The 20608-nt window shown below is 42.6% G+C and overlaps 1 protein-coding gene across 2 annotated transcripts in view; it reads left to right on the top strand.

The window, feature by feature from the left end:
• The first annotated feature begins 4015 nt into the window (after nucleotides 1-4015).
• Nucleotides 4016-20608, top strand: part of HHAT (hedgehog acyltransferase) — a 146666-nt gene continuing 130073 nt past the window's right edge. Inside the window, exons 1-7 of one of the 2 annotated variants that reach the window (XM_064414329.1) lie at nucleotides 4016-4174; nucleotides 4503-4627; nucleotides 6014-6081; nucleotides 7288-7401; nucleotides 8007-8201; nucleotides 9479-9691; nucleotides 12007-12178. In XM_064414329.1, the coding sequence (XP_064270399.1) occupies nucleotides 4534-4627; nucleotides 6014-6081; nucleotides 7288-7401; nucleotides 8007-8201; nucleotides 9479-9691; nucleotides 12007-12178 (856 nt within the window). In that variant the 5' untranslated portion in view covers nucleotides 4016-4174; nucleotides 4503-4533. The remainder of the gene's footprint in view (nucleotides 4175-4502; nucleotides 4628-6013; nucleotides 6082-7287; nucleotides 7402-8006; nucleotides 8202-9478; nucleotides 9692-12006; nucleotides 12179-20608) is intronic. The other variant, XM_064414328.1, reaches the window with a different exon arrangement.

Raw genomic sequence — 20608 nt, 5'->3', positions numbered from 1 at the left:
TGGGCAATAGGACAAGGACAATGTGCAGAAACTGATGCACAGGAAGTTCCACTTGTATATGAGGAAGAATTTCTTTACTGTGCAGGTGACAAAGCACTGGAACAGATTGTCCAGAGAGGTTATGGAGTTTCCCTCACTGGAGAAATTCAAGAAGTGTCTGTATGCAATCCTGTGTAATGTGTTCTAGGATGACCCTGCTTGAGGAGGGAGGCTGGACCAGATGACACACTGTGGTGCCTTCAAACTTCACCCATTCTATGATTATAAAGAGTTTTGTAAAAGCTCACCTTGCATAGAAAGGCAAAGGTAAGGGCCTCTTTTAAAGGCCTCCTGTTACCTGTATCCTTTTTCATTCTGGATTTTTTTTTGCTGAAGTTTCTAATAACCACATCTCAACCTGCCACATAAGAAATGGAGACTTTGACCAAATGGCATTTGAACTTTACAGTTTAACTTACCTGTTACAGTACAGCACAACTCAGGTGCTATGCCAGCTTCAGAAGTGATAGAAGTTAAAAAAGGGGACATGAACATCTATTAGGGACAGACTCTCTGCTAGTGATACCTGACACAATCTGCAAGATGCCTGACCCTCTGTTCATGGAGGTGGGGGGAAGACACTCTGCAGCCATTCTGGAAATGGGTAAGCACAGTACAAACCTTCAAACAGAAGAGATGCTCCTAATTTGTACCAAGAAAAGATCTCTACCATCACAAATCATCATTTTGCCTAAGGCTGATTGTTAATTTTGGCCTCAGAGAAAGCTGCCATGTGTACACAGAGTAACACTGATTTCTTCTCAAAGGGCATATGCTTTGAAGAGGCTGCCAGGCCTGTGTAGCTGCTGAGACACAGGGCAAGAGACACATAATACCTGTTACCTCCCTGCTGCTCAAATGACAAATAGGACTTTCTGCTGCCATTTTTCTAGAGTTTTTGCAGATTCTACTGCTGCCTCTCAGTGCCTATAGGAGTAGTAGAACTTGCTTTTCATTCATGCCATCTAAAATCGTGAGGGCTGTGTCAATGCATAGGTATTTGTGCTAGTGATTTTCAACAGCTTAGTTTACAGCTACTCTTACAAACTCCTTCACTGAGACTCGACTTGTTGTATTATAAAAAATGGCTTCAATAAAGGAGGGAGGAAAAAAATCTAATGTAGAATTCCAGACAGTGAGATCTTCCATCTGGGGCTGTTGTCAAGTTTGTCAGTGCTCCTGCTCACTGGGCTTGGCAGAGACTCTTGTGGAAGGGTGGCTGGTACCTGGTCTATACAGGGTTTTTGAATGTCACCATGTAACTAGTGATAAAGATGTCCTTTTCAGAGTAACTTGATGTAAAATCTGTACCTTGTTGTACCTATTCTGTTTTTGCAGCTGGCATACTGCTGGTGTTATGCAGCCATCTAGAGGGCCTGGTGTCTGTGCCGGCTTTCAGACAGATGACCAGAAACCACAAAACTGCGGGAAAACAAACTCTGCTGACCCTTAGTGGCTGTAACTCAGCTGCAGTACTTTGGAAATGTTTTTACGAGTTCAGGACTGCTGTTTTGGTGCTGTTATGCAGTCTGTTGTCAGGTTTTTTTGGCAGGGGGGAGGGGGTGGGTAATGTACTAACTAACCCAATGAGGACAAAAGACTAGGGGAGCACTGTCAGCAGAGAATAGCATCTGGGCATCATAGAGGAGAACATTCCTAACCCTGAGATTTTACAGCAGTTCCACAGAGTAAATGCAATTCATATATCTAGGGGCTATCACAATTGACACCATAAACTGGAGGTGAGTCATTCTCTGGCAAAGAGAGGCAGAAAGAAAAAATTGAGGAAAAGGTAAAAATTGTTCAAGATTATCATAGGCTCTGATGGACAAATATAATTATTTGAGATATTAGGAGATGCATGTCTGGTTAAAATAGGGAAGACAACTCCTTATACTGATGAGACTGATAAGTGACTGGAGCAGAGTGACTGGAAAACAACCCAGTGGAAAAGGATCCAGGGGTGCTGGTTGAGAGCCAGCTGAACATGAGCCAGTGTGTGACCAGGTGGTCAAGAGGGCCAATGGCATTCTGGCTTGTACCAGCAATAGTGTGGCCAGCCGGACCAGGGCAGGGATTTCTGCCTCACTGGGCACTGGTGAGACCACACCTTGAGAGCTGTGTCCAGTTCTTAATCCCTCACTACAGGTAAGATGTTGAGGCACTGCAGCATGGTCAGAGAAGGGCAATGGAGCTTGTGGAAAGTCTGGAGAATGAGTCCTGTGAGGAGCAGCAGAGGGAGCTGGGGGTGTCTACGCTGTCTGTGATGCTCAAGGGGACCATATCAGCCTCTTCAACTGCCTGAAAGGAGGGTGTAGCCAGGTAGCTGCCAGTCTCTTCTCCCAGGCAGCCCCTGACAGGACAAGAGGACATAGCCTCAAGCTCCAGCAGGGGAGCTTCAGGTTGGACATTGGGAAGAATTTTTTAATGGAAAGGGTAGTTAAGCATTAGAACTGGTTGCCCAGGGAGGTGGTGGAGCCACCCTTCCCGGAAGTGTTGAAGAAATGACTGATAGAATGTGGCTTTGAAAGATCCAGAAACAGGAATTTGAGGGTGCAGCCAGGTGATCAGGGGAACAGAAATATTACTTTGCAAGAGGAACTTAAAGATCTAGCAACAATGTCCAATAGGATATGAAATATTTTTCCCCCATTAATATATGGCACCACTGATTGCAGCAACAGAGTGGGTTAAAAGTCACTTGGTGCAAGATCAGATGAGCACAGATCGCTCAAACCTTTGGGGTTGGAAAGTCAGTGTGCTTTTAACTCTAGGAACAGTGAGGTTCATTAGTCACGTCTGCAGTGCCAGGAGGAGGAGGAAGCCCTTTCTAAAATGCAGTTTGATCCAGGAGGGAGTTGTCACCACCAGCATTTCTATCCTCATGCTCTTGCTTTGGTGGTGCTGTTTAGACCTGCTGATTTATCAGATTGTGTTGTGCTAATGGTAAAAACAGTGCCCCAGCATAACTGTGCCTTGCACTCTGGTGAGAGTGGGCGAGAAGGCTGTGAAAGCCTGTTAGGACACTCTGTAGCAGTGTGTGCAGGCTGTAGGTGTGTGAGAACCCTTGTGCATGCACCCTGTAGGTGTATGCATGCCTGTGGCTGTGTATGCACACCCTGTAGGTGTATGCACACCCTGTGGCTGTGTATGCACACCCTGTAGGTGTATTTACACCTGTAGCTGTGTATTTACACCCTGTGGGTGTATGCACACTCTATAATGTATTTACACCCTGTGGGTGTGTATTTATACCCTATAAGTGTATTTACACCCCATAGCTGTGTATTTACACCCTGTGGGTGTGTATGCACACCCTGTAGCTCTGTACTTACAATCTGTAGGTGTATGCACACCCTGTAGGTGTATTTACACTCTATAAGTGTATTTACACCCTGCGGATGTGTATTCACACTCTGTAGCTGTGTATTTACACCCTGTAGATGTGTATCTACACTCTGTAAGTGTATTTACACCCTGCAGGTGTGTGTTTACACCCCACAGGTGTGTATTTACACCCTATAAGTGTATTTACACCCTTTAGGTGTATATGCACACCCTGTAGCTGTGTACTTACAATCTGTAGGTGTATGCACACCCTGTGGTTGCATATTTACACCCTGTAGGTGTATGCACACCCTATAAGTGTATTTACACCCTGTGGGTGTATGCATACCCTATAAGTGTATTTACACCCCGTAGCTGTGTATTTACACCCTGTAGGTCTATGCACACCCTATAAGTGTATTTACATCCCGCAGGTGTGTATTTACACCCCATAAGTGCATTCACACCCCGCAGGTGTGTATTCACACCCCACAAGTGCATTCACACCGGCCGCCGAGCGCACACCCTTTACGCGCGCACGCAGCCCCGTACCGGCGCGCTCCCCGCGGGCTGCAGCGCCGCCCAGCGCTCGCCCGGGGCCGCGCAGGCCGGGAGCTCCGCCCCGCTCCCGCCCCTGCCCGCCCTCCGCGGGGCGGCCGCCGGGCACGACCGCCGCGGGGTCGCTCGAGTGGCGGGAGCGGCCGGGCGCGGGGCTGCCCAGTCGGCTGCGGGCGTGGAGCCTCCGCTCAGCCCGCCCGTAGGCCGCCGCTGCTGCTCCTTCCTCTCCCGGCGGCACAGCCCTCCTCAGGTAAGGGGGCAGCAGCGTTTCCCCTCCCCTCCCCTCTGTCCCGGGCCGGTGAGAGCAGCCGGGATCCGGTCCTGGTTCTGTCCCGAGGGCCCCGCCAGCCGTGAGCCGTGTGAGCCCTTGGACCCGCGGCCTCCGCAGCCGGCGCGGCCGGGCACGGCTCGCCTGCCCTGCCGGTAGCTGCGGGCCGAGCGGAGCGGGGCCGCCCCTGAGCCCGGGCCCGGCAGCGAGCGCGGGGTCCTGGAGCCGCGGTGCCCTGCCGAGTGTCCCGCTGCTCGGAGCCCGTCTGCCCCTCGCTAGGAAACCGCTCCCATCCTCTCTTTTCCCGCAGGGAGGCGGCCGGTGGGAGCAGCTCCGTGCCGATGCTGCTGCCGGCCTGGGAGCTGTGCCTCTACGGGCTCCTGACCGTGGGCTCCCACCTCTACGCTTTCTACGAAGCGCACCAAGTGTCTCGAAGTAAGTGTGCGACGTGGGCGTGCTCGCTCGGGCACAGCTTCCCGCCCGTGCCTGGCGAGGCTGTTTGGTGTGACTTCTCTGTGGTTTGTTTCTACTTTGTTCCTATGCGAGGAGCCCCGGTGTTCTTCCCATCTCTATGCGACCTGCTCTATGCGAGGAAGCAGTAGGCAGATGCCACCTGAGCAGAGAGCTTTGTCCCAGGGCTTTTTTGCCTTTGAGTGCTAGCACTGCCCATGGTAATGCTGTCCTCGGACGTGGCTGTCAGGGAAAAGATGAGGGAGACCTCTGAAGCTCAGATAGGGAAAATTCAGGGAAGTTGGGTTTGAATTGTCTTGTTTTCCCTGGCTAGTCACCAACAGCTCCTTGCAGGTGGGTGGTTCAGAAACAGCTCTGCCTTCTGATGGTACTTGCCAGGGTCTGAACCTGGAGAAGCCCTAGGGCAAGTTGGTGTTCCCTGCCTAGAGCTCTGGGGCTCCAGTGCTGAGTTCAGGACTTAGCAACAGTTGGGTTGTCTGTAGAACTTTGTGGTCAGCTTGTTTCCAAACACCTACCTCTGCCTTGTGTAATCTCTTGGTAGCTGCTATGGTGGCTTGGTTTGGAGCTGTGTATTGCAGAGCAGAGTGGGATTTTAAACAAATTAAGTACAATTTGTAGGTGAAAAGAAGCTGTGTTATAGCACATTGGTATTTAAATGGAAAAAAAGGTTGTATTATAAAAGTATAACAAGTTAGAGAGGCTTTGCAGGGAGTATATATTGCACCTTATTAGGCTTTAATCAACAAGGTTCTACATTAATGACTCTACCTGGCTCTTGGAAGCACTCACGGAAAGAACAGAAGTGCCAGAAAGGCATTTGCAGAGCCGTGGAAGGAGTGCTGTATAACTCCTTCCACTCCTCTAACTGGGTACAGAGCTGTGCACCCATGGTCTTGCACCCAGCAAGTCTTCTGCAGAAGTGGCAATGGGCTCTAGAGGCAGCTTCTCTGAGCAGCTTTTCCTTGTTTTGGCTGTACTGGCCACTCTTGGGTCTGCGCTCCGCTTCTGTTCTGGTGGGAGAAACCAGGCAGTTTTGAAAAATGGCGAGTGAGGATTCGTGCAGGTCTTGTGTGCTAAAAGATGGGTTGCTGCTACTGTCCCCGTTGCCAGCAGGAATCAAAACACTGGTTCTGGGAAACTGCTTTGCCATTACTGTGGGGCACAGCTATGGTGCAGCTGGGCCCCCCACCTAGTGAGCAGTGATGTGGTGACTTGCCCTTCCCTGGATATGGGTATCCTCACTGGTGGAGCCCACATGGGAAGGTGTTGCTCTTGAGCAGCAAAGGACCCGCCCCTGACTCTTACTGCTCTGGCTGTTGTGTCCTTATCAAGGTTTGCTCTTCCCTGCAGAGTATGAAGCTGCAATGGACAGAAGGTTTGGGCTGGACCCAGGGACTCTCTTTCGGGGGCTAAAAAAGGTAGGAGGGGTGACAGCATCTAGTTTTGTGGGAATAATCATGCCTCCATGCCCTTTGCACATCCAGGCTTCTGATTTAGCTTTAGGAGTTTATAGTAACATACAGATTTGGATATTTATGGTTAATTTTAGTCTGATGTTTTTGATGAGGAAGGGAGACTGGCTGGATGTGTCTGGATTTAAGAATCGTAACCACAATTCTGTTCCTTTTCTTGATCCCTGGCTTAAGTGTTTATCCTTTGCTATGTATCTTGATAACCCTCTATTTTACTCTTTGGCCTTAAAACTCTGGTCAACCGTGACACCTTCTGCAGTCTTCTCCCCCTTTTTCTTGTTACTGGGTAATTTGGATAATGCTAAATGTCAATTAACATGCTTTTCTCTTGGTTGGCCTTTAGTACAGCATAGAGGAGAACAGATTTTAAGGTGTAAGGTCTTAAAGAAACATAGTTGGTATTAAAAAAACCCCACAAAACAGTAATAAAACTGGCAGTCCTCTACACCAAACAAAAAACCCGCATCCCTACCTCCCCTTGCTTACATTTCTTCAAAAGTGTGTGAGGTCAAAAGCAAATAATGCAACTAATCTTGAGGATTGCTTACACAAAAGCAGGAATGCATGTCTGTGTAAGTGTTTTGTGTTTTGGCCTGCCATCACAGCTGGTAGTGGACCTTTGATATGTGCTTTTTAGAAAGCTTTAAGGCAGTTGACATGAACTTTTAGTGAGGCTCTGTATTGGACAAGGGGCTACTGGCTGATCCCTCTTACCTAATTTAGATAAAAAATCTCCTGCCATAAGTAATTCCAGCTCACCTAACTCCATCTAATTGCAATTAGACTTTGCTGAAATGGGGAATTAAACTTTTCTTCCAGCAAAGTACCTTTCAACTGAAGACCTTGGTTTTCCAAAGCAGAGCAGAGTTGCTCTCAGAATCCCTCAGGAGAGCTGAAGTTGCTCAGCTTCAGCACCAGTGCGAGGCTGAGGAGGCGCAACACCATGTAAAGCTCTGTTTTCTTGAACTTTGCCCCACTGGAAGTGAAAATGGTGCTGAATTCCCTTCTGTAAGTGATCCAACTGGATTGCTAAAATGGTGTTCCTGAGATGTGGGAGTTCTGTTGGGTACCACACAGCAACTTTATTACGGAGGTATTTGTTTCTCCCTTATGGCCCGATACGCATAGTGACCAGTTCTCTTCATGCCACAGGACCCCATGGACTTTGAGTGGAGCTACTGGATTGAATGGGGAAGGGAACGTATACTTTGGCTTCTGGCTGGTCACCTGCTGGTTTCACAAATGTCCAGGCTCTTGGTGGAGAGGGTATGTAGGGATTTTCTTCACAGTGGGGAGTTTCTGATGGGTTTGTTTACTGTGAACATGGGAAGCTCTGCAGTGAGGCCACTGACAGTAATAAATCTCATCCTGTGGTGTGAATTGTGCGTGGCAGTTGGTTGCCTTAATATTTGGAGACTTCAGCCTCCAACATCTAAAAGCCTCTGCCTTGTTGTAAGCCATTAAACAGCATTGTTTGACTTGTACACATAAGAAGGGTGCAGTTGTTCCTTTATGAGGAAAGTATGTAAAGTGATAGCTGCTTAGGTTTTGGCATTGATTTCCAAATGATTGTATGATTGTGGGAAATTATCTGTGTGTGGTGTCACACCTGCTAGTCTGGGGAAGGAAAGGAAGAAGTTATGCTCTCCCTCAAATTAGGGAGGCTCTGGTTTTCATGTGATGCTACTACAGAAACACCTTCCCTTTCACTTTTAGGGATACAGTTGGGTTTCTGTGTTTTTTCATCTGTGTTCCTCACCTTGTATATTTGTCTCTACTGCAGAACCTGTGTAGGCAGCACAGGTATTGAGTGCCTTTTTTCCTTAGAAATAATTAAACTAAAAGATTGTTAACTTTTTTTTTTCTGACAGTATAAACCATGGTGCTTGATGGTTTATGGAATGGCTGCCTGCTGGTTGTTACTGGGAATCAAGGGCTTTGCTGTCATTTTGTTACATGCAGCTATTTCCTTTGCTGTGGCTCAATTTCAGCTGTCACTCCTGACATGGTTGTGCTCCCTTATCCTTCTGTCCACTTTACGCATACCAGCCGTGGAAGAAACCAAGGTAATGTGAGAAGGACTAATTAAGCATCAAATTAATTATGGTGATGGTTGTCTATAATGGCATCTATCTCCATGGCAGCATACTGTCCCTTCAGTTGATATATGCAGGGGTCGTTTGAGGAATCCTAAGCAGTAGCACTGCAGTGACTCATGGTGGAGCTGCTCAAGTTAAAGTCACATTTTTCTATCATGGTGGCCAGTGCATTGGAATAAAAGTATGTTCCTTAATGTATAAGTGGTATTCAGTAGAGCTGGAGTATGATAATACTTTACTAGTGCTCTGTTAAACACATTTCATTGGAACTCTAATCATGCCAATTTAAGGTGCTGGGTTTTGGGTTTGTATCCTGGAGTTACTCAGTTAAGCGTGCCTGTACTTATTGGTGACTGTGACTTCTGCAGGGGGGGAGATTTTCTCCTACAGTTTGATTTGTACCAAATGAGTTACTCGCATCAATTAGCTGTAAGCAAGCTCAGTTTTACTCTTCGTCTAGTGTATTTTTCTGGGTAGTACAGATATGGAAGAACTGTTGACCAGTTGTGAGGAAGTGTCCTGCTGTATTTTATTGGACCAATGAGAAAAACAGGACATTGGTTATAAGGGCTGTTGCCTGATGTTCAGAGAGGGGGAATGAATGTGTAGAATCTGTTTATGTGCTGTGGTCAGTTTTGTGGTTTGCTCTGCTGAGGAGAGGGCCCAGTGCAATACAAAATGTCAGTCTAAAAAGCTACATTTGCTGATGTTTCCAAGATTTTTGTGATTATAGGTTTTTGTTCTTGGCAACATGCGTGATACCAAGTGTCAAAGTATCAATAAATGCTCAGTAACACCTTTTCCAGCCTTAAGTTTTCTCAGGAGTGACTGATTCTCTTCATATCTAGCTTCAGCCCTAGTAATCCCTTGGCTGTTAGTTGTGTTGCCTGCTGGTTTGAATATTGTAGTACTGGTCTAAATCTGAGGTAGATAATGTTTCATTTATGTAAGAAGAACTCTCCTGCTGTCCTGGTACTTCACAGCCTAACATGTTTCTGAAATCAAGTTGTTGTCCCTTTATGCTGGCTGCAGTAGCTATGGAGGGCCTTTTTCCATCAAAAGACATTGCTTGTTGTTCATGTGTTTAGTGCTGTTTACTTAAGATTCATTCCCACTGCTATTGGCTTTAGTTTCTTCCTGCTGCTGCTGACCCCAAAAGTTGAGATCTGACTAGACATTGCTGCCTTGCCATTGAGAAAACACAGCGTTGCACCATCATGATCTGGCTTTGTTTTGTTTTGCAGAGAAAGTGGTATGACACTGAAAATGAATATTATCTGCTGCTCTTCACTGTGTCTGTCCGCTGCCTCTTCTGCACTAGCTTCAGCCTGGAGTACTGCTGGCATGGACCTGCCCAGAAGGCATCCCACTCGTTCCCCTGGATGCTGGCTTATGTGTTTTACTATCCTACATTCCACAATGGACCCCTCGTGAATTTTGATGAATTCAGTAAGCAGGTAACAGTGGTTGTTGTTTGGGTGTCTAAAGCTGTCTTCCACATAATTATAAAATCAAGAAATAATACTATGGGAATGTTACAATTTTGAGTAATCATGAGAATTTTTGTAGTGTCCTGTATATCAGCTTTTAACACAAACCTGCCTCCCCAAGTTCTTCTGCTTCACAGGATGCTTTTGTCTGACATCAGATTCATCCCTTCAACCAGGGAGCCAGTGACATGCTTCATTACATTTGGAAGAGTGTTCATAATTTTAGCATGCAGCTTCTGGACTTTTTTTTGTCTTCATCAGGTGAAATAAAGCTAATGTTTTCATCATAAGCTTGGTATTAACTCTGAAATGGATTTCAGAGCCACAGAAAGCTGGTAGATTGTATTGGGAGTTCCTGAAAAAGTTCCTGAAAACTCCAGTTTCTCCTCACATTGGTGTGAAAACAGCTGGTGGCTTACTAGGAGCACTTTGCTTCAACTTGTTTAAAATGTAAGACCTACAAACTGTAGTGAATGCTTTCCTTAGTCCCTTGCAGGCTTCTTTTTAAGCCTGCTTTTTATATGATGGGAAAAGTCCATGTTTTCATCCTTTATTGCTTTCCATATTTTCTTACATACTTGAGTAAAAGTGGTATCACAACCTGTTATGTCTATAGTTAAAATTATTGGGTCAAAGTAGATTAGTGAACATTTCAAACAATAAAACTGCTTTTTCAGTTTATGATTAGAAGCTTAAGGATTGCTTTCTTCTGTTTATATTTGGGAATTTTCTGTTGAAGCCAAAGCAAATACTGGACTTCATGAAAGTGAAACTAGATTCTGGTGGATCCATGAGTGAAAAGTCATATGCTCATTTGCTTTCACTTGCTTTGGAAGATGCAAGGTTGGATGTTATCTTGGGCTGGAAATTGTGGGAAAAGTCCACATAGACTTGCATAGAAACTGAGATAATATTTTTTTCACTAATTATTGTTTTGTAGCTTTTGAAGTGTGTTAAATACCACCTAAATCCTTGTACACCAGGAGAGGGACAGTTGTACTTTCTTTCCAAGGATGGTTTCAGAAGACCTATGAGACTCCCAAGCTGAAAACAGCTTGGGGATAGCTGATAAGAAAAATTGTGGGAGCCTTGCTTTGAAACTTAGCTCACCTGATATAGCTTAGCAAAGAACTATGCAAAGAGCACATGTATTCTTGGTGTAAGAAGAAGAAGGAAGATTGAGAATAATATGTCTGTATTAGCAGAAGGTTCTTCTTAAATATGTACAGATATGCATGGTTAAAACCATGAAGAAGATGGAACAAACTGAACAACCCTAATGTGTTTTCTGAAGGGTATTGTCAGAGCTCTTACCTGAGCAGAGGGTATTACCTTGGCCGAGGAGAAAGGATTTCAAAGGATGTAGTTCCCAGCAGTTGATTTAAAATGCACAATACAAAGAGAATCTTTATTGATGTTGTTGGAAGAGACCGCTCTCAGAACCCCTTAACTGAAGCTGAGACTGGGATGAGGGTTTCTGCTGAGCACACTGGAAAGCAGAAATTCTGGAGCTGGAGACAGTGAACTGCTGTGTGACCCAAAGAGTGTAATAGCAGATGAGTTGGTTACTTCTCTTGTATGTGCATTTTTGGTGGCCAGTTACAGACTGGAGAAGGAAATGTTGCACACAATAATGGATGTATAATGCATGACTGAATTTTTAGGCAATCCTATGTTTCTGGTTTTTGATTCTATTCTCTTTTATTTTGGAAAGGTGGTGCAATAATATGCCAATGTATTTACTGCAGTTAGCAGTCTAAGATTTTGGAGCCTCTTGAGAAGCCTGTCAACTGCATTAACTTGCACTTCCATTTTCTCAGCACGTTCTGTAGGTCTTCCTTTGGCAATGCAATGGGAGAAAAATTAAGAACTGTCCTCAGTTATCGATTCTCTGCAGCTGGTAGAAGTTGGAGATGTTTTAAGACTAAGCAGTCATTGTTCCTGTTTGGAAGGCTGCTGCTTGAAAAACCTTCTTCATAGCTATAGTTTCTTTAATCTTTTTATATTATCTCCAGAGGTCAAGTTGGAGGAATTAAAGTCTCATGTCTGGATTTTGTTCAGGTTAACAGCAGTTGGCCTTTTTTACAACAGTTAGTTGCAATGTGCATACACGTTTGTCTTCTTGTTGGTTAACACTGTTTGCTGAGATTGAGAATGGAGACTAGTCTCCCTCAAGAGTGTGTGAGGAATTTCCAAATGGTGTAGTCAAAAGTTCCCAGGATGAGTATTTTAGTAAAATGGTCAGTTTTTTGCCAGGTAACCTCTTTGGATTTCTTCTTTAGATGAGGAGACAAGAAGCTTTCAGTATGAAGACCAATCTCAGCATCTTAATTGTGGGCATAATTCGTATTTTCTTTTGGTGGTGCCTGGCTGAGCTGATGATTCACCTCATGTATATCCATGCTCTCTACAGTAGTGCTCTGCCTTTGGAAACTGCATCTTACTGGGCCTTGGGTGAGTATAGAAACAATAGCAGAAATCTTTCTTCTTTCCACAGTTCAAGAACCCCAGACTGCATCTCTTTTATGTCCACTTGTAGGTTCTTAAATGTAGCACATTATAGCCAGCCACTGTCAGAAAGGTGGTCTACAGACTCTTAATATAACATGTGGATTTTCCATAAGCTTAGTTGAACTTATTGAGCTGGTTCCTAATTTAAAAAATATTCTGTACTTTTTTCAGTCTAGAGTATGTCTCTAAACTTTGGTCTAAAGTGATTCTCCCCCTCAAGTCATAGAAGTGGACACTTAAAAGGAGTTTATTTATTGTGGGGATGAAGAAGAGAGATGTTAGTTTTATCTTCTTCTGATTGATGTTTCTATGCATTCATGCTGAAAGAAATAGTAGAGGGAAGGACTTGCAAATAAGGTAACCTGGAAGTAGTAGTCAGGGCCTCTCAGTTCTGTTTTCCTGCTTGGCTTCTCCCACTTCTATCCTGTCTGCAGCTCCCTGGTATTTCATTAAAACGCCCAACTGTGAGGAAAAAGAATGCTGACAAATGCAGTGTAAATCAGCAAGAGCTTTAGGTGATGGTATGTAAGCAACTGGCATATGTGGTTGATTTGATTCCTGCCCCCAATTCCCCAGCTGTATCACCAGATAGGAAGAAAAAAAGCAAAGAAACCCCAGACCTTAAAACTTGTTTCTGAAAGACCCTTGGTGATTTCTGACTTGCAGGAGGTGTCTCTTACCGCAGGGATTGACACACACACTGGTACAGGCCTGTCCAGCAGTTGCTGGAGCTCACCTGTGTCACCCCAGTGTGTGTATGTTGGAGAACCCTTGGACTGCATTGGACTCTGGTCAGCAGAGGGCAATGTGTGCACTCTCTGTGTACCCCTGGGTGTATACATACACACTGGATACATGTTTTAGTATATAATTTTTATATCTAAAAAAGGGCAAGGGCAGATGGAGAGCAAGAAAGGGAGAGTTATGCCTTAGTGGTTGTTTGTTCTACTCCTCAGTCACTGTTTAGAAAGGGAATTCTGACTTTTCATTTTCTATTCTAAACGTCAGTTCATGGATGAGTTAAATCTGTTAGCTCCTAGTGCTTGAGTGTGTTACAAAAAGCTGGCCACTTGATAATGCAGGGAAGGCTCCAGAATTAGAGATTAAATATTCCAGCAGTGGTCCTACTGATGGATTCCTCCCTCCCTTCTAGACTATCAGTGTTGATTTTATAGGGAGGGGAAAGAGTTATGTTATAGACAACGGCTAAGCTGTCTGTGTAATTTGATGAAATAGTGTGTTATCCTAAGAATTAAAATGCATTTTGAACAGAGCTTTAGAAAAGGTGAAAATGCCTCAAAGTAACAGGAGGTGAAAGCTGTTGTTAGAGCAAGTTTGGACTGTAAAGATGCCTGATGTCAAATTAAATGATCGTATTTTCACAAGCTGCCTGTGCAGATCCTGCCTTTAGGAGAGGTGTATTCAAAAGGTAACCCTATTCTCACCGAGCCTTGTTTTTGTAATAATGTAGGTAGGTGTTTAAAATATACTATAAATGAGATTTTGAGTTAGAAGTTGGTCACTTAATGTTTTCTCTGCAGGTTTTATCACAATGATTATATAGGTTTCCTTAGACTCAAATCAGTGATAGGTCACTCTTGTGACTTGCTTTAGGGAGCTACCAATATAAGAGTATGGGTACTGGTAATAATTTACTGTTAAGTCTCACTGGATCCTTGTGGATCTTACCATGCTTCTACACCAGTTCCTGTACAGAGCCAAACACTCTCCTCTGTTACTTTGCATGCAGTGTTATTGGAACTAATTTTATCAGATAACTGATAATTAGTCTTATGACCAAGGAAGCAGCTTGCTGTTGACTCAGGAGGATTATCCATGGTATGTAAGCCTTTCTGCACTGATGGGGTTTGTTTATTTTGGATGTTCTGTTTGACTACAGCAGCTTCAAAACAGCATGGGACATCTATTTACACTGTGATGTCTGGCTGCCCTGATTGCTGGCAAACTTAAGGGAAAGGCTGTGAGGCTGTTCTGCAGTCACCTCTAATTAGGGAGCTTATATCTGCTATTGCTTTTTTTTTCTGGGATAACTTTGAACAATGGGCAGTAAATGCCAGAAGTGCAGGCAGGACAACCCTGCTGTGAGGTTTTGTTCTCAGCACCTAAGGGCAATGTCAGTCTACTCCTTATGACTGTGAAGCTACAGTGTGTTGTGCATCACTGTGTGGTGTTCCTGTAAGGTGAGACAACAAAGAAATAAAAAAATACCCCAAAATTAAACCCTGATTTACAATGCTTGTTAAAAAATGCTGGTGTATAATGCTGCCATTTATGGCCATGTAAAGCAGAAATGCTGAAGTGGCCTAAACTAACATTACTAAGGGCACACAGGCATAAAATTAAAAAAAAAATAGTAGGAGAATGTTACCCAGCAGTAAAAGAAGTATTTTCTCTTGTGTGGATGGAATCAGAGGCAAATGAGTTTCTAGAAGCAGCAACATACCAAGTGGTGCAATATAGCTTTTCAATAACCAAATATTAGGTCCCACATCCATAACAGAATGAGGAATATGATGGGGCTGTATCCAACTCTATGACTGTTTGCTATATATGTATGGTCCTTCAGTTTTGTGGAAGGGATGTTAATGTCTGAACACAGAATTAATTTAAAGATGTCAGCTGTGCAATCACAGAACTTTTATTTATTGGTCCCAGGAAGCCATTGTTTGGAGAATGTGAGCATTTTCCAGAATTCACAAATCACTGTGTCTCTGTTCACAAATGTTTGTGTCTGTAGATAGTTAGCTACTGACATACTGAGCAATATCAGGGCATTTGTGCTTTTTTAATGACAACTATCAAATGCAGTGTTTATAGCAATTCTGTGGTTTTGTGTTGGTGCTGCATCTCATTCTGGTAGCATCAGTCAGATTGGCTGAAAGAATTGGGTGCTTTCAGAATTAATGGCACAGCAGGAAGACCCATATTCCCTGTTAATGGAAGCCATGATAGTTCAATCTTCTCAGTTTTAACATTAATTTGGAATAATTTTCTGCCTTTACATTTTACACTGTAAAATGTAGGCAGGCATCAAGAATAAAAACCACTATGAATTCCAGTAATCCAGTATCCTGATGAATTGCAGCATACCAGAACAATAGCTACACTGTGCCAGCTCAGAGGTTCATCTGTTCTATGGAGTAATTTTTGGATATGCTATGTAATGAAGCAAGAGAAAAGAAATGAATAAAAGACAGGTAGATTGGTGATCCTTTTCAATGTCTGTTCTTCAGGCTTCTGCAGCTCAATGACAAATCCACTGACATGTGGTAATGGGGAGCTTAATAGCATTGGTTGAATGAGCTCAAATTGAAACAAGTGATTCTTTTTTTTCTTTGCTATGACAACGTAGACTATCAATGGTAAAATTGACTCTGCTGAGGTACATTCTATTGTATAGAAACTGAAATGTGTGTTGCTAGGTCATTTGTGTGTTAAGTCTGATTCTGAAAATGCAGCTGTTGGAAGAAGCACTGCCTGTATTTCCCTGATGAGGCTTCACATTTATCCTGGTGATTCAGCACCATCTACTTATCCCTGCTCATCTGAGCAGAGCTTTGCGTCCATCTGGCAAGGTACAGGGAATGATGGAAGACACAAGTGTGTATGAAAATATGTTGTTGAATATAATTGTTGCACTGGATTAATCTAGATCCTAGTAGCTCCTGCAGCTGTGAAAATATATTTTGCTAGGAATCTGTCTGTGCTTTGTCAGAAATGGGTGATGTATAGGTACACATCTGGATGTACACACGTGATAGAGGGTTGTGAATTCCCTGTGGGTTTCATGTATCGGTCCTAACCGTGTGCGGTCCTTTTGTTCTAGTGAAGCATGCACGAGGTACTGGCAATTTGCTATCACAGTGTCAATTATTAACTAGACTCTACTACTTCAGAAGGGTATTTTCATATGAGTGGCATGTAAGTCAGTCTAGAATATGGTCTGTTCAAAGGTGGAGCCACATGGCTTAATCTGTAGTTGCTGATCCCATGTTTTAATTTGTTAGAAGAAGAAACGTTATGTATGTTCTTCTTTGGCAGTGAGACCTACAGAGCAGTCTGTGTAAATTTGATGTAGGGTGCTGGTTTTGATGTGTTTGCAGTTTTTTATGATACATCCACAGATAGGAAGTAGATTCCTGAGTTAATTTTCAGAAGCATGCAGCATTTTGCTGTTGAAATCAGGGGATCTGTTCATCTCAGTAGTAGTGAAGACTAAGAGGGGGTCTTAGATTTTTTCCAGCCTGGAAGATAATGATAAGGAGAAATTAATGAAATATTTGGCATCTTAAGGTCTGTTTGAAAGCTGGAAATATAAACACAAATCAGAAAATTTAGATTTTTTTTTTCTAAAATACTAAGTTGTTCCCTGTTTTGTAGAAAGAAGTGTTCATGTGTGTAAGTTTTCTTTTTCTAATCTTTCCTGTAGGCTAAATTTCAAGATCCTATTGGCTTTTAACCTACTTCTTTGACTACTTTTCTTTTTACTCATGCATATTGTGGCTTAATCCCAGCTAGAAACTGAACACTACACAGCTGCCCACTCCTTTTCTTTTCTTGGAGAGGTGTGAAGAGAATTGGAAGAATAAAACTGAGAATTTATGGATTGAGATAAAGGCAGTTTAATAGGTAAATAAAAAGCTGCATGCATAAGGAAAGCAAAAGAAGGAATTAATGCCTCACTTCTCTGGGCAGTCAGGTGTTGGATCTGCCCCAGGGAAGCTGGGCTCTGTCATGTACATTGGTTACTTAGGAAGACAAATGCCATCACTCTGAACATCCCCCTTTCTTATTCCCCTAGCTTTATATGCTAAGCATGAGTATATGGTATGGGATACTCCTTGGGTTAGTTGGGGTCAGCTGTCCTGGCTGTGTCTCCTCCAAGCTCCTTGTGCACCCTCAGCCTTCTCACTGGTGGAGGGTGAGGAGCAGAAAAGACTTTGACTCGCTAAACCCTGTAGTAACAAAAGCATCTCTCTGCTTTCAGCAATGATGTTTTGTGGACAAATCCAAAGCACAACCCCACACTGGCCACTGTGAAGAAAATTAACTATCCCAGTAAAAAACAGTGCAATGTGATAACTCTTTATTTAGAGAGTCTTTTCCTGCAACTATTTACTATTGAACATAGTGCTTACAGTAGGTGTTTTCATATAATGGTTTGGGTTGGAAGGGACCTTAAAGATCATCTAATTCCAACCCCTTTGCCATGGGCATTCCTTCCACTAGACCAAGTTTCTCTAAGTCCTTGGGAGTATTCATGGTAGGTGTCTTTAAAGCATGTGTGTGCTTGAAAAGCCCTCTGGTTTACTTTAACTTGGAAGACCTGTCTATGCCTTGACTGCAAGTCCCTTGGCAGTTCTGTTTAGTCTTGTTTAAGTAATTTCACTTTGGAACCTTTATGTCCATTCAGCTTTCTTTAAAAATAAGCACTTAGCATCCAGGACAAACACTGTGGTACTTTTCTGCCACTACTCCATTCACAGAAGGATATTTCTTGCTTCTTGTGTGCTGGTGGAAGGCTGAGTTATTTTGAACTTGATGATATGGCCCCACATTCTGAGCTGTTATAAATGTCTGCTTCCCATTAGATTTCTGCCACGTGTCAGTAACTCTTTTGAAATGTGACTGCACATTTATCTCTTTTTAGTGGAACCCCTCCTGGTACTTGACAGAAAGAAACATCTACAATCACTAATGACATAGGGTCAATGTAGCTGCAAAAAGGGTAAAGTTGTGATGCTATGCTGATAATAAATTTGCCTTCTAAGTTACAGTTGACCATGACTTTTGGTGTTGGCTTAAGGACAGAAAAATGGCAAGTGTGATCTGTAATATCTAGATGCAAACATTTTGTTGCTTGCTTATGAAAATATTCTATTTGCTAACTTCTGTCAAAAACTACTAGTCAGAATTTTGAGAATGTGTTGACTAAAATTAAGTAATGTGAATATTCTAATTTGTCATGATCTTTGTTTCAAAACTCTGTGAAACTTAGGAAATGCAGTTTTGCAGTAAACTTAAGGTTAAGAAAAATATCGGAAGGTCTATAAATACATTTTTAAAGCATAGGAAAACTTAGAATTTTTTAAGGATTGGGAAATGATACATTGAAAATACCAACTTTTATAAAAGTAAATTGCTTTAGTCTGGGATGTCAAACACCTTGACTGTTGAAATGCATGGTATTAAGATCAGATACTTTACCTTGATATTTTATCCCTTAACACATTCTTTTTAAAAAAAAATCTGAACTTTGAATCCTTTGAATTAATTTATTATTGAGAAAAGATAGAATCTTGGCAGTGTTTTTTCCTCTTAGGTGTGTTATAATATGCATTTGATATGGCTTGTTTCCAATTTAAAATAATGCTCATGTGTGTGGAGGAATTATTATATCAAGCATTAGAGAATAAATTATGTGATATTGTTAATGAATTTGATTGTTAATTTCATGCTTCTAAATCAGGTGAAGCAGTTTGCTTCTGGCTCCTTTGTGCAAGTGAGTGAAGCAAATGCAAAGCAGCAGGAATGTCTTAGGCATGCAAGAAGGTTTAAAGCCTGTGCCTGTTGCCAGTGCAGCCCAGCTATTGTGTGGCTGTGAGTCTTGCCCTTAGTTTTCCCAGCGTGGCCAGAACTTTCCTACTGCTGGCATGAGCTCAAGACCAATGAGAACTTGAACTGTGTATTTTGATAGGGACCTTTGTGTTGCTGTTTTTGTGAGTCTTAGAGTTGCCCCTCGCAGAGTAGCTCCTTTGTGCTAGGTGTGACTATGATATGATGTCTGTGTTTAGGATGCCAGTGCTCCTGAGCTGCCTGTTAGTTACGGTAATGGCAACCAAGATGTGTTTGGGATGGTGAAAATGCCTTTTTTCCTCAACTTGCATAGTATGACTTCTTATCCATGAACTCAATATTTCATCATTATATTTAAAATCGAATGTATTGATTTTTTGGGTCTCAGAGTGGAAGCCTGTTTCTAAATACCTTTCCATCAAGCACAGCCAAAGGATTTTGAATTTTACTACTCCACAGACAGCTGTGATCTTCATAATTGGTTTGTGTGGGTGTCAGTATTCAGTTCTCCAATGAAATTTGTCAGAAAAGAAATGAGACACTGAATGAGAAGGGAATTAAAGCAGAAATTTGGCTGTACAGATGATTTAGCAGTAATCTAATGTGGAGCTAATTGGCTAGTATCCAAATTGTGCTTCTGATTGTTTGTTTTCCTCTGGGGAAAAATGTTATTGAATACTTGATGCCTGCTTCCCTGAAGTAAAATAACATAAGCTTCATATCTGGGTATTTTGTTCTAACATCAGTTTTTATCTTGTATGGCACAACTGTTTCTTATCATGTGCATGGATTATGATATCAGAACTAAAAATGTTGGATTGTTGTAGCAAAATAGTGGCCATGTGTAGGTCAGCATGAACTTTGCATTTTACGTTATTAGTGCCAGAATTTCACTCTAGGTTGTTATACAGTAGATTAATTTTTAATGCTTAGCTTTTCGTTGTCATCCACAGTATTTTCATTAGTCAGCAGAATGCAATAGAGATGTTCCCCCTGCCCCACCCCTTAAAAAAAAAGACAGGTTATTTAAATGTTCATGGAGTTGTACTGCTGGAGTCAGATTAAAAACTTTGTCTCCAAGGACAGTCTGCTGGAAGGCTTTAAAATTGTGTTGAACGTCTAAAGTCCTTCAGTCAAGTTAGGTAATATAACTGAGCAAAAGCAGAGCACTGGAGTAGAAGGAGATGTAGCAATTGCATTTTATAATTTTTTTCTGTATTGAAGTATAATTTTAGTTTTCCTTCTTTGTGGTGAGATCTTCCATATGTCAACTGTCAGATGGAGAAGTTCACCAAGTCACTGGGTCCTTGAGAATTGACCTCACCAGTTTCTCTAAAGGTGTTTGCCTCTGCTTTTTACTGTATTTTTACTTATTGGTTAATACCACTTTTTTCAACAAAGAACATTTAGAATGTTAGTAGGGCTCATCTTCCTTTATAATGCATTTGAAGGTTGTTACTTGATTTTCATCTCAGATCCGTGTAAGATGCTGAAGTTTGTGTCGTAACCTGAGATTGTGAGCAAGCACAGTGATGAAATTTCTACTTTGGAATTAAGGCAGCTACAGGACCTTAAGGAGACCTTTGTGCGTTTAAAATCTGAAATATGCTTTAAGCATTATGCCAAGTGGAGTTCCAGTTTTCTATGCCTTGGATGCAGCAGAAGGGCATCTTGTAGTGATGCCTTAGGTTTTAGCTTTGATATTTTTTAGATTCTGTACTGCATTTGTGTGCAGTTCTGAGCTTCACATTAAAGGATGGTAAGCTCTTTCTACAG

The sequence above is a fragment of the Passer domesticus genome, chromosome 3, assembly GCF_036417665.1.
Source record: "Passer domesticus isolate bPasDom1 chromosome 3, bPasDom1.hap1, whole genome shotgun sequence".
In the NCBI taxonomy this organism is placed as follows: Eukaryota; Metazoa; Chordata; class Aves; order Passeriformes; family Passeridae; genus Passer; species Passer domesticus.
This window is presented reverse-complemented; position numbering and strand designations above follow the sequence as displayed.